General features: G+C 33.5%; 2 protein-coding genes and 1 pseudogene across 4 annotated transcripts; all 3 read right to left on the bottom strand.

The window, feature by feature from the left end:
- Nucleotides 1-3748: 3748 nt before the first annotated feature.
- AT1G62650 lies at nucleotides 3749-4117 on the bottom strand (annotated as a pseudogene). Its single transcript has one exon.
- A 249-nt stretch (nucleotides 4118-4366) lies between these two features.
- On the bottom strand, nucleotides 4367-7324 carry KAS III (3-ketoacyl-acyl carrier protein synthase III). Of its 2 annotated transcripts, NM_001036144.2 has the most exons (9): nucleotides 7168-7324; nucleotides 6778-7082; nucleotides 6378-6526; nucleotides 6157-6293; nucleotides 5962-6067; nucleotides 5762-5880; nucleotides 5503-5567; nucleotides 5184-5409; nucleotides 4393-4954 (listed from the first exon to the last, which is right to left on the bottom strand). In NM_001036144.2, the coding sequence occupies exons 2-9, from the start codon at nucleotides 6966-6968 to the stop codon at nucleotides 4733-4735; spliced, it is 1215 nt and encodes a 404-aa protein (NP_001031221.1). In that variant the 5' UTR covers nucleotides 6969-7082; nucleotides 7168-7324; the 3' UTR covers nucleotides 4393-4732. The 2 variants fall into 2 exon arrangements, with proteins under 2 accessions (NP_176452.1, NP_001031221.1); NM_104942.4 differs by having other exon boundaries at nucleotides 4367-4954; nucleotides 6778-7324.
- A 2921-nt stretch (nucleotides 7325-10245) lies between these two features.
- AT1G62630 (Disease resistance protein (CC-NBS-LRR class) family) lies at nucleotides 10246-13710 on the bottom strand. Its single transcript, NM_104941.2, has one exon. It carries the CDS (start codon nucleotides 13556-13558, stop codon nucleotides 10877-10879), a length of 2682 nt encoding a protein of 893 aa, NP_176451.1. The 5' UTR covers nucleotides 13559-13710; the 3' UTR covers nucleotides 10246-10876.
- Nucleotides 13711-13899: the final 189 nt, after the last annotated feature.

Here is a 13899-nt window from a genome sequence, read left to right as displayed (position 1 = left end):
ATATTGGTCTAACATTCTGCATACAAACAAATATATATATATATATATATATATATATCTTTCTAAATAATAATATTCCACTCCATTTTTCTATTTCATATTTTAAGAGTAAATTATAATCATATCTAGAATTTTCATAGAAACGTAAAAGCATATATTTCCTAACTAAAAAAATTATATATCCTATGTTGTTTATGTGCAACAAGAATAAATTTGAAAACTATTAAAATTGAACAGAAAGTATATATTTATTTATCAGTAAATGGTAAGATTAATACTATTGTAGCTCACTTTTCTCAAAAGTGTTGAAGTTCCAGCTTTTCAGCTTTTAATCTTCTCCTATCCAAAGTCAAATGTTAAATATTTTAATTTAAAGAATAATTTTCCATATCAAAAAAGAGATTTAACTCGAAACACAATTAAACTAACCTTCTGTACTATATATAAATTGCATTTTTGTTTTTCTGCTAGTTTTTCCTCTACAACTCTACATTCTAAAAACATTTCCTAAAATATCACTTAAAATGATACGGAGGAAGTACTGTCAAATAATAATAAAAGAAAAATCTTATTACTTGAATCACAGTTAAGACTGTTTTAAATATTAGTTTGCGTGAAAGTGGAGGAGGGGGAAATTTAATCACAGTTAATAACTATGGCTCCACATTTTTAAAATAATATTGATTGCCCACATTTTACAATCCACGTTTTAATCAGTATCTATAAATGGGCCATAGTTCTTAAACTGAGAAGCAGTCTTTTTCAATTAAACATAAAAGTAAAATTTTTGTTGAACTTTGCACCTCCAATTTATTAGGCATCATAACTATCTCACCTAAAAATTGATTGGTAAATCATCTTAGCTGAAAAATAAAGGCTGAAAATAATTATGTTAAGATTGGGTATAATTTTTTTTTGTTTTACTCTAATTATTTGAATACAGATACACAGTGAAAATTGGCGAAAAGCTATGTTTCTCTCTTTTCTTTAAAGTTTTATTTCCTCTTATAAACTGATATAAATGTCTGATTTCATTGGTATAAATAATAAATATAGAGTAAAAGTAACTCTTTTAAATGGAGTAAACAAAAAAGAAAAGTATTTTCATCCTATTGTATTGGTGAAAACATCTCTTTCTTTTTACAGTTATATGAAGAGTAGAGCTAGCATAGTTATTTTCTCTTGTCTTTTTACTTGATTGGTATGTTTTGAGCTGACGTTAAGAGTCATTTTCTTCAGCTAAAATGTGCACCAATCAGATCCTAAAAACGACTTATATCAACTAAACATTTTGTTAAACATAAGGCTTATATATTATTTTTTTCTCTTTTTGTAAGCTTAATTTTGTTTGGGTTTGATCATCATTTCAAACTTTTATAGGACTTGATCATATCACAATTTTTTTAACTGTTTAACATGATGATTTACATATAACGAGAATCAATTCCGGCAGGTAAGTGATTATCTTGGATTAAACATATAATAATGAGATAATAGATCTTAATATCCAGAAGGAAAAAATAGAAGAAGAGAAACTTAGCCATCTCACCAATAGATTTACATATACTTTAAAAGTTTTTCAAAAAAAAAAAAAATATATATTTAATATAATTTAGTTTCTGTCCAATTATAAACACATACCTATACATATAGTTTTTCCATCATTACTCCAAAGTTTCTCTGCAGAGAAACTATTTTTTATTTTTGTCATTCTCTCTACTTATTTATTAATTGTTTATATTATTTTTAGTAAGAGAGTTTCTCAAAATTGTAACTGATGCAATTAAATACTCCCTCTGTTCCTTTTTGTTTGATTGTTTAGAAAAAAAAATTGTTTCTAAAAGATTAATTTTTTAAGTTTTCTATGTAATATTTATTGGTTAGTATTGGTGAATTGTAATTTTCAAGAAAAATAGTTAACTATCATTGGTTTAGAGTTATAGAAAACTGTAAAACACTAAAAATAATACATTTATAATCAACATTTAATATATTTTCTTAATATGTGTGTTTTTTCTAAACAATCAAACAAAAAGGAACAGAGAGAGTATAAGCTACCCACTTGAAATAAGATATAACCCAACGTATATATATGGAGAAAAAACAATTCATAATAGGTGATACAAATAAATGTATTTATATAAAACAAGTCTGAAGATAGTTTTTTACTAATAACACTTGTGTGTTTGGCCAGGCCACATGATTTCTTTTAAATAGCATATAAAATCTTATCACGATCGCGTCAGACCTGTATCCAACAATTGAACTTCGATTACGACAAAAATAAAATTGAACTTCGATTGTTTTGTTTTAAAAATTTATAAATTGATTAACCACGTGAAAGATCTGCAATCGGCATTTTGTTTAATCTTTAATAAGCAACCAAATTTTTTTAGAAACTCATTCAGCTAAGCAGAAAATTAATTAAGTAGATTTATAAGTTTATTGTTCGTGTTTGTCTCAAACCAAATTCACTTCTAAAATAAATAAAAAATTACTGATTTCTTTCACTTGTAACTTTTGTTACCGCAGCATGTCTTCAGTTCATTCTTCATATATTCTTTGTTAGATTTTTAGTTTTTTGTTTTGGTGGATTGTATATGTACTTTTTAATTGATTTAAAATAGAAAGACAAGATCTCAAATAATCAAAAAACGACAAAATATATAAATTGTTAGATGTGTGTAAACTAGATCCACATGTAAAAGACCCATTCGGTCTCACAGAATGAGACGTGCTCTCCTGGAAAATTATCCAATATACTAACACATTTTTTCTGCAAATATAAAATAAAATAATTCAACACATATCGTATATAGGTTAGTTCCGTTTTGGTTTCACCAATCATCTGGTTGTGTCAAGCAAAAAAAAGTGAGAATGTCTCAAAAAGTCCTATGCACACACATCTAATTATATTTATATACAGATATATACAGTTCATAGTTAATAGATTCTCATACATATTTGCTCAGGACTTGAATTTGTATCATATTATCTGAGACATTAATTTGTGTAAAACTTTTCTCATCCAAATATCCAATATATTTCAGAAAATATATAGAAGATTTGGTTTTTATGGATGACTTGAACTTGTAGTTTTATATTATGGCGTTTTGATCATTGGTGGTGTTTCACACGACACTTGCAAGAACATAAATTTAATCACCTAAATCCAATATCTATTTGAGATTTAAATCGATACCACCGATACTGTATCATATTATATTCAAAAACTCATACGTGGCCGTATATTATTATTTAACATTAAATGTCAATATATCTTGGTAGAATAGTGACCTAAGATTAGACATGGATCTGACTCAGATGAACAAGTTTATATTCATCCTGTCTTGTCTTCAAGGTATTTGTCATTAGGTTCACCCCGAACAACAACTTCCATTTTTTTTTTTAATATATTTTTTTTTTATCATTTTGTGATTTTATTGAAAAAATACTGAAATTAGTATAGTCTACGACGGTTGCGAATCCGGTCTTGAATTAGTCTCAAGAAACCATAACAAAGAAGAAAGAGACATCTTTTAGGCGAACACACTTTATTCCCTATGGTTTATTTTGTATTAAACATGTCAATAATCTCTAGACACGTATATACAGGTTTAAACCCGATAATAGAAATAGTAAAACACATCAAATTAACAATCAAAATACATTTTAAGGAACATAACAACAACGTAAGGTACTCTTCTTATGCTGCATCAAAGAAAACACAAACCCCCTATAAATAACACTAGAATTTCAAACCAGAACCTTGGAGTTGCTCTTGGATGATGATGTCTATCTTGTACTCCATTTCATGATAATTCTTCCAGTCACTGACTTCCCCTTTTCGGAAATAATCCTTGTGATCCACGTTATTTATATATTTTCGGGTTTTAATAACCTCCAAAGTCCAAACCACTTTGGTTACGTAAAGAGCAAAGATACATCTAAGATCTCGTCCACGGATCCGCTCTCTTATTCGTCCTTAGTAAAAGGACACCCCAAGAAGTCCGCAAGTTTCTTGAGGCTCTTCTTTCATTTCCTCGTATCTCATGAAAAGGACATGCTTGGGATTTTCTAAGCTAACTCTCCAGTAGCTCAGGACATGTTCCACATGCTTGGGATCTTGATTTCCCACATGAGACACGAGTTTCTGTTTAGCTTTAAGGGATTATCATAAAATTGATATGAATCTAAAATACCTTAATGAGAGTTAAGGTATTATTTGAGTTTTGGTTTGGCTCTATTATTGTTAGACAAACGATTAATGAGAATGTAGCTTGCAATTATACAAGAGTAGTCTTTTGTTAGTGTGGCTAGACATATTCTTAGTTATATTGGTGTAGCCTTGAGACATACTTTGACTGATTCTAATTCGTATAGAAAATTGAACAGAAATATAAAACATTTTGATTCTAATAGTTCTCAAAAACAGAAGAAGAAAAGATTTAAGCAAATGGAGAAATGTTGTCTTAACATTACAAACAAGAAATGATGAAAGAATGCTCCCTTTTCTTTCTTCTTTTTGGTTATTAGCATTCGAAATAACTAACAAAGTTAAACAAGTAACAACAATGAACCTTCAAAAAAAGAGAGACTGAATTCAGACAAAATGTGCTTTACCTTTAGTTTAACCGGACTAAACAAGACCGGTTAAACCAATTTCCAGTGTTCCTCGAGGGAGAAAAAAGCTTTGGCTCTGAAGTTAACTTACATTGTTGGACTTAGCCATTCACCTCCATCGCATAATTGCTGATCCCCACGTTAAACCGGCTCCAAAACCGGATGTCGCTATGGTATGTCCTGGTTTAACTTTTCCGCTTCTCACTGCCTCATCAAGAGCCAGCGGAATCGAAGCAGCGCTCGTGTTACCATAATTAGCCAAATTCGATATGACTCTCTCTGGTGGGAAATGCAGCCTTGTAGCCACAGAGTCTATTATTCTCTGGTTCGCCTGCAAATATATTTCAAAAACTATCCGTTTAACCATTTTTCCAGTACAAAAGTTTAAAACTTTCGCCATTTCAACTCGAATTTCAAGTCCATTATCAATGGAAACTGAAGAAATGATGAGTATACTTATCGACATACGAAAGCTCTAAACTTTCCCCCATTTAAGCTTGAATTCATATCTACTATCAACGCAACTTGAATTAACGATAAAATTCTGATAAGAAAATAACCTGGTGGAGGAGGAGCCAGTCGATGGCAGAAGCAGGAAGACCAGCTTTTTGTAAAGCAGATTCAATAGATTGAGGAACACATTTGACAGCAAAGCGAAAGACCTCTTTTCCATTCATCTGAATACAAGAATATGAAGATTGTTTTGGTGGAAAGTCTCCAAACACCGAGCCATTGGAGCTTGATTCACCATCGTTTTGGGATTCTTTAACAGAAGCATTCAAATGTCTGCAAAAACAGACTCTTACTGTGGGTTCTTGAGGGAAAGAAATGAGAAGATGGATCTTAAGAGGCCAAAAAACTGAAATGTGAATCAAATACCTTCGACCATCCCCATCGCTGTGCACATCAAAACTGAACAAACCATCATCTTCAATATCACAAGCCTGCACGAAATGAAAGGACATTTCGTTAATAAACAAAGATTGATCTTTTGATATGCACTGTGGCAAGCACTCGTCTTATGATTGTGTTACTTGTAATAATTTACTAAAGGTTATACTCTTTCAATGAAGCTTATGTATACAAACTTTGGATATAAGTGCACGAAATTGCTCAAAAGCTTCATAAGGCACAGTACCTGAACAACCACAGCACCAGCAGCATCTCCAAATAGAATGCAAGTCCCTCTATCCGTCCAATCAACAAACCGAGACAAAGAATCAGCTCCGATCACTAAAACGTTCTTAAAACCGCCTCCTGAAAAAACAGAAAGGGACAAGAACTATACACTTAACTTATTCATTACTTATTCGAATTTGAATCTTATTTGACTTTTACCCCTTATATGACAAGCAGCTGAAACTAGACCCAAAACAAATCCACTACAAGCAGCTGTGATATCATAAGCCAATGGGTTCTTTGTGCAACCAAGTGCCTTTTGAATCTGCCATCAATAGACAGTTATCGCGAATCAAACAACGGGAAATCTTACTCCACCGAAGAGAAATTTTAGAATTAAGGGTCAATAAATACCTGTGGAGCAGCACCAAATAGATCATCAGGAGTGGAAGTACACATCAAGACTAAGTCAATATCTTCAGGAACAACCTCAGCCATTTCAAGAGCTTTGGTTGCTGCTTCTACTGCTAAGCCAACCAAGCTATCTTTGCCTTCAATTATAGTTTTACAAATTAATCTCTCTACCTGATACTCTTAGCTTAACATAGCGGAACTAATCAAATGTTATATGTTACCTGAGACAACTCGACGGTTGCGAATACCAGTACGAGTAGCAATCCATTCATCATTAGTATCAACTATTTTAGCGAGATCATCATTAGAAATCAGAAGACTTGGAACTGCTGATCCACATCCAATCAATTTGCAGCCACTCGGCACTAGCCTTTAAGTAAACAGAACCAAAGGAATCATAAATCAAAGACACATTCTTCAAAAGCTAAACTTGTGATAACTTTGGCTTAAAGATCATCTTAAAGCTAAGCTAAAGAGTAATCAAATGCATTCCAAAAGCAAATTTAAGATCTTTCACAGAGTTAAGGCTAAAGACTTAAAACAATAATCAATCTTCCTAATCTCAGAATCTCAAATCAATGGATAAGTGAAGAGAGACATAAAAATGTGATTTTTATTCACCTGGGTCGTTGATATTGAGAAGGAGAAGACGAAGCATCCTTATCGACGGAGCTGACGCTAGAGCACAAAACCCTCTTAGAGAATCGATTGGAAACGCAAAACCCAGATCCAGAAACTCTAACCGGAACATGGATTCTGCTTCGCAAGTTAGGAATTGAAGGATGAGTGAAGAACCCAGATGCATTAGCCATTTGATTGTTGATAATAGAGGAACAGAAGAAAAACAAAACGAGATTGTTAAATGTTACGGATACAACGAATCGCAAGGATCTCTATGCCTCTCTCTCAGCTCGAGTTCAGAGTAACTGCATCACCAATTGACAAAAATTCGAAATTAAGGTGTGTGTGAGAGAGGATGGAGTGTCTAGAAAATGAAATCTTCGGAAGTACCGAAGCGAAGAGGAGACAGGGGAGGTGAGTGTGACAGCTCGATTTTGAGGAGATTCCAATGCCACTGAAAAGTGTAAACTACCGTTTTGTTCAGTGATTAGTTATTCTTACAAAATATCGAAATTAATTTATGATAGATGAATAGTTTACTTACTACACCCAACCAATTCATATGGTAAATAGAAACATCTAACACATATAATCTTAGGTCTCTTTTTTTTTATGATAAGGAAAACTTTTTTTTTTCTCAATGATTAGGAAAAGTAAGTTAAATAATTTTTTTAATGAATTTCAAATATGATTGATATTTGATTGAAATTAGATAGTCACAAGTTTTAAATATTATTCACAAGGGTGATATTTTAATTGTTAATATTTTGTTTAAAATTAAAAATATTTGTTTAACATTTTATCATGAAATAAACAAGTATATACCCACTTACTTATATAACATATTTTTTTTTGTATTATTTTAGAAAATACGTAAATCCGGTGTTTTGTTATACATTATGCATATTTTCTTGATTAGTAAACTTTTACCATTATATATTAGAAAACGTCATTCCAAAATTATGCGTGTTATTAGTGGGAACAGTAGAATCATATAAGAAAAATATATGTACCACAAAAATACCCGTAAATTCATGGGAGGTGATGTGGGATGATAGGGTATTCTTCCAATGCTCAAATCAAAATATATTTATTTGAATTTGAGGATAGTTGTTAGTTAATTTATAAATTTAGTATTTAGGAATTTTATTTTTTAAAAATGTAGATATTAGAATTTTTCTCTTCTTATATAATTTTTTTTATAAGACTAGATTATGATACTTTTAGTTTTAGGTGGACCAACCATTTTTTCGACCTTTCGCAAGACCTGCATGACTCGTAAGCTCAGCATAGAGAACCCCTTACGACGCTTTATTAGAGCAAGTATGCATATGATGAGTCAATACAACGATGGCATTTATAATGTCTTGACAATTGCGCCTCGTCGCTTATTGACTTTAATTTCCGAATGGTGGTGGGAAATATAAGTCCGCTTTCCTGTCTTTTGGCTTGAAGACATTCCAAGTGAAACATGCGTTCCCCTTGTATAAACACAATTTCAGTGATACAATATTTAATAGTTTAAATATAAAATTTGGTTTCAAATGTGAGAATTTTCATCCCCAACACCAACAATTTCGGTGATACGCTATTTCAAGTTTCATGGGTTTAAATTTCGTTTTTAACGTGGTTAGTAACTTAGGCCCTGAATGGATGCTGATTTTCGATTCAGTTTTTGGATTTAGATTTTAGTTTCTAGATTTTAGATTTTAGTTTTAGATTTTTGTTAATATATTTTTGTTTTAAAAATAACGTTGATGGAGTAAAAACTAGATTTCTAACTTTAGGAAAACTAAAAAACTAAAATCATGAATGGAAAACTACAACAAAAATAGTTTTTCTAAATTGTAGGAAAACCAAAATTTTAAAATTTTGATTGGTATGAAAATAAGTTTTTGAAAAACAAAATCCAAAAACTCTTACAAAATCTACAAAACATTCAAGGCCATAATGCAAATAATTGGGACAAAAACAAAAGGTGGTTGAGTATTGATCATATATCAGTAGGGGTTTGGTGAACAACTTAAAGAAGAATAAGAGATTAACCAAATCCACTTTCAAAATTTTATTGAAGTGCTTTAACAAAATAAAAAAATAAAATAAAATAATAATAATAATCGAAGTGACTAAATTCAAAGGAAAAAATATTTCTTGCCTAAAAAAACAAACGTGAAAGAAGATGCAAATGTTGTCATATGTAGTTGGTTTGTGCACCGTCTTCTTAATAACAAAAGAGGCTTCATAGTTTGGTGGATGAGACAGAGACACATAAAGGCTTTGAGGTTAGACTTAGTAGTAGTAAACATTTATATATAAAGACCATGGATAGGAACAGAGTAGCCACAAACAATATTCGAAACACAAATCTGTCTATACTGCAAATATAATGTAAGTAGGAGCTACAAATTTGCAACCATGTGAGCCATTGAACTCAAGCCGACTAGAATCAAACCTATTAAAGAAACTGAAAACACTAAAACTTCCATTATAAACACATTAGAGCGGTATAAGTAGAGAGCCCAATATATGTTCTCAACTTGGGGTTTATGGTTCTTCCACCTATAACAAAAGTTCACACATAAAAAGAGACAAGAGGCATTAAAGATGGAAGCAGTTAGACTCCTTCAAAATCAACTAAGAGAAGAGGAGAAATGTTAGACCTGTTCGCATGAAGATAAGAATCGGGTTTCGGTAGCTTCGTCCTCCCATTCCACACCTTTAATCCATTCTGGATATCTGTAGCGTATCATGCATGCATTTTCACCATGCTTGCCACTGTTGGAATCGAGTGGAAGCCTTTTCAGATTAGGACATTCGTGTATAGTGATTGTCTCTAGACATGGAAAGAGGACTCCAGTAGATACTCTTCAACTTCAGTAGGTTCATTAAACGAAGATAAATCAACCTTGGAAAAGGAACAATCCCTGAATTTTCAACTTCACAAGCTTTCTCTTTGCAAATTATATCTTCAAGTTTATCTGAATAGTTGACGCTAAATTAACTTTCCTCTATTACATTTGTAAACTCAATTGTCGAAATATAACTTCCTTGGGAAAAAAGCTAAAACAACTGATAGTTTTGCTTTCAATTGTTTCCAAATAAAAAAAGAGAACAAAACTTTGTCATCAAAACTTTTAATTACAGACTAAAATTGGCATGCCTTCGTTTTGTTTTTTTTTATAATCAAAACTGTGTTAGATAGTCTTCTCCTTCTCCACGGAACGCACACGTTGTAGTGAAACAATATGATCACACTATGAGTTACCAATCTTCATTTCCCATTATGCCATCACATCATCGTCTTTCTGAACTTGTTGTGGATTGTATAGAAGACCTAATTAAGCTGGGGAATTAGTTTTGAGGGAAATCTTTGTCTTCCATTAGCGACGACAGTTACGTTTACTTGTAACCCAAGATTCGAAGGTCAATTTTATATGATGATATATAGTTGTAACAGAGTAGACACACATATCTGTTTAAAAGAAAAAATGCCGAAGCATATACTGTTTGTAACAAACATTTTACCCAATCTGACTCGAATGAGACCTATTAAACAAACAAAACTGAGTAATGAAACTGTAAACACTTCATTAGCAGGTATTTGTAAGCGTAAGAAAAATCCCTGATTCGGAACATTCAACGTCAATATATGTAAGACGTGAGCAAAGATCAGCCATGTCAACTCCCCTAGGCATTTATTACAACCTTGTACATACACATCAGAAAGACTCAAGAAATTATTGGATTGCGCAACAGAGAACTTGTGTACAGCTCATAAGTTTAAGATGAGAAATTACAAATTGAACCAAACCTGAATCATAACCAATTCTTATGGTTAAAAATTCTAATCTTTCCAAAACTAGCAACTCCTCCACTGTGTTGAGGTCCAATGAAACATCAGAACCTCACTGTCTCAATACTTTAAGATCCAAACTTGCCTTTTCGGGGATTGAGTACTCCTACAACTTTATTTTCTTTCTCATGCCAATAGCTATCGAATTATTAGTATCAACTAGTTTTTGCAAGATCGTCATTAGAAATCACAAGACTCAGAATTGTTGATCCACATCCCAATCAATTTGCAGACATTCATCACTAACTAGTCTTCAAAGATTGTTTCACACCTTTCTAATCGGTGTTCGCATGAAGGTAAGAAGCGTTTTTTCGTAGCTTCGTCTGCCCATTTCACACCTTTCAACCAACGTGAATCTTTGTAATGTATGATGCATCCATTTTCGCCTTGCTTGCCACTTCTGGAATCGAGTGGAAGCTTTCTCAGATTTGGACATTCCCCTATAGTGATTTTTTCTAGACATAGAAAGGGTAGAGGTCTCCGATAGATATTCTTCAGCTTCGGTAGATCATCTAAATTAAGATACTTCAGCTCTGGAAAAGGAACAATCCCTGAATCTTCACCTTCACAAGCTTTCTCTTCGTTTATTATATCTTCTAGGTCTTTTGCATCCACAACAGAAAGAGATCTAAGCTTTGGAGCAAAGATCAGAAACGTCAATTCCCTCAAGCCTTCACAATTGTATATAGTCACATCTACGAGGCTCAAGAAGTTGCATATCCCTCCCATCTTTATCTCAGAGATACTGCAGCACATAATTTCAAATTCACGAAGCTTGTCCGTAGATACTGAAAGTGATTCTAGTTGTCTATCCGGTGAGAATATATTAGATCCAAAGATCTGTAGCAATCGTGAACGACTCATCAACCTATGGGAGCTCAAAAACTGCTTCGCTCTTGGATCGATAGTTGTGGTTAAAATTTCTAAATGTTCCAAAGTTTCCAGCTCCTTCACTGTGTTGAGATCCCATGGTAATCTAGAACCATATAATTTCAGAACTTTCAAGTTATGCAGACTTGATATCCCATCAATACTCTCAAGCTTACTTGTATGCTCCAAATTCAAGTGAATTATTTTCTTCAACTCTTGTATACCCTTAGACAAATGACGTATCCCAGTATGTGACAAGTTGAGATATTTCAAAGAAACTAGATTTGATATTTCTTCCGGCAATTCAAAGAGACTTTGATTATGCGATAGATCCAAAACAGCTAGCTTTGGCATGCAATTGAAGAATTCACTCGAGATCGTTTTTATTTCACTCCATCTCCAAATACTTCCATATTCTCCCTCTCCCAGGAGCAAAGTTGTGAGTTCCATACATTCATAACTACCAACGAGATGATGAATCTTGTTCCCCATCAATGACATCCTTCTCACAACATTCCAATTCTTAACCTTTGGAATTTCACGTACGCCAACACCTGCACGCACAATAAAGGCTTCTTTTTGTATTCCCAGTTCGGAAGCGATCCATAATGCCATTTCACGAACAACATCATGCATAATCACACTAGATTTTCCTTTCAAATCAACACACTCCATCAACAGTGATGCACGAACAAGACTACCAATGATGTCATAACCCTTGTCCTCAGCCTTTTCTATACCTTCACTTCCATCTATAATTTCCTCGCATATCCAATGCTCTATCAAATCTTCTTTCCGAATTTTAGCATCTTCTGGATATAAAGCACAATACAACAAACTCGATTTGACATGCTCCCCCTTAAGGTTATCGTAGCTATACTTCAAAAGCGGAAGAATCTTATCCTCCATGCCTATAAACTCTGCAGCGTATGAATTCAAAACATGTATAGCGTTACGCCATTCTTGTATCGTCCTTTTGCATGACATGGTCTCGCCTATGACGTTGAGGGCCAATGGTAGGCCACAACATTTTTTCGCAACTATTCTTGCAAGTTGGGGGATCCCCGGATCGCTTCCAAGTGTTTTTTGTCCAACCTTCTTTTGGAACAAATCAAATGCCACATTCTCTTCCAAGCATTGAACTTCCATTGGTTCTTCATCCCCCATGCTTGTGCATACATTTAGGGACCGACTGGTGAATGCCAATTTACATCCTTTTTGTGTTCTTGGATCCGGAACACCGATATTAGCTAACTCCACCTTATCCCATAAGTCATCTAAAAACAACACAAATTTCTTGTTCTTCAAGAAATTGAATAAATGAACGCCCTTTTGACTTATATCTCTCTGTGTCCACTCATGTCCACCAAGACCAAGCTTTTGAGCGATTTCATCTTGAATCTTCTCCACATTAACCTCTTGAGACACGACAACCCAAATGCCAATATCAAATCCACACTTATCCTTATTGAACATATTGAAGAGCTGAGTGAGAAGTGTTGTCTTCCCTACACCGCCCATACCGTACATACCCATAATACCAGTTCCATCTTCCATGAGATGTTTCCATGCCTTATCAAGCATTTTCTTTTGACCAACAATTGTCGGCTGAAGAGGTCGTTCCTCAAACGCAGATGTTGAAGCTTGCTCGGTTATCACTCCAAAAACTTCACCTTTGAGTTTCTCAACCTCCCTCAACCTCAAGAAAACACTTTTCCCATAACGATAGCTCGTCGTTAAATTCTTAGAGCAAAACCGGCAAAGACACAGCCTTTGAATTTCAACATCTCTATCTCTAAGAAGAGTAATAATTATGTCTTCGACAGTTGCAACTCTATTAAGCCATACCTGGAATTCGGAAAGCCTTTGTAGACCTCTATCCTCCTCTCTTTTGAGCCTTCTTAATAAATCATCCCGCTTGGCCTTGAGCTCTTCCATGGTTGTCTCGAGAGCCACAAGATTCTTCTCGAGATTGTGAGTATAACTTCCTTTCATGTCTAGCCATTGAGAGACTTTATTTACACACGGATCAAAGGGTATCGAGAAAGAAATACCCATTTTACAGAAAGTGAGAGATCTGAAATTTGAAATTTAGTAATCTGAGCAAACGTACTAGAGACGATGCAAATAATTATTGAAGATAAGACTTACGTTTTAGTCCACTCGAAATAAGATCAAATTCTCTCGTTCGAGTGAGTCCAAAATATGAGATACTTTGCATGGTTGAGAAGCATAACGACCTTCTCAATTTGGTAAATCGTAGCGGCTATTGACCTCTGCTGGGCCACACTATTTACTAAGTCTCCATTGGCTTAGTGGCCGAATGACCTGACGTTAAATTAATTTTCCTCTTACATTTGTAAAAAACTTAAATATCAAAAGTCGGAATAGAATTTCAT

This window comes from Arabidopsis thaliana, assembly GCF_000001735.4.
Source record: "Arabidopsis thaliana chromosome 1 sequence".
In the NCBI taxonomy this organism is placed as follows: Eukaryota; Viridiplantae; Streptophyta; class Magnoliopsida; order Brassicales; family Brassicaceae; genus Arabidopsis; species Arabidopsis thaliana.
Note: the sequence above shows the minus strand (reverse complement) of the source record. Positions and strands in the feature narration are given on the sequence as shown.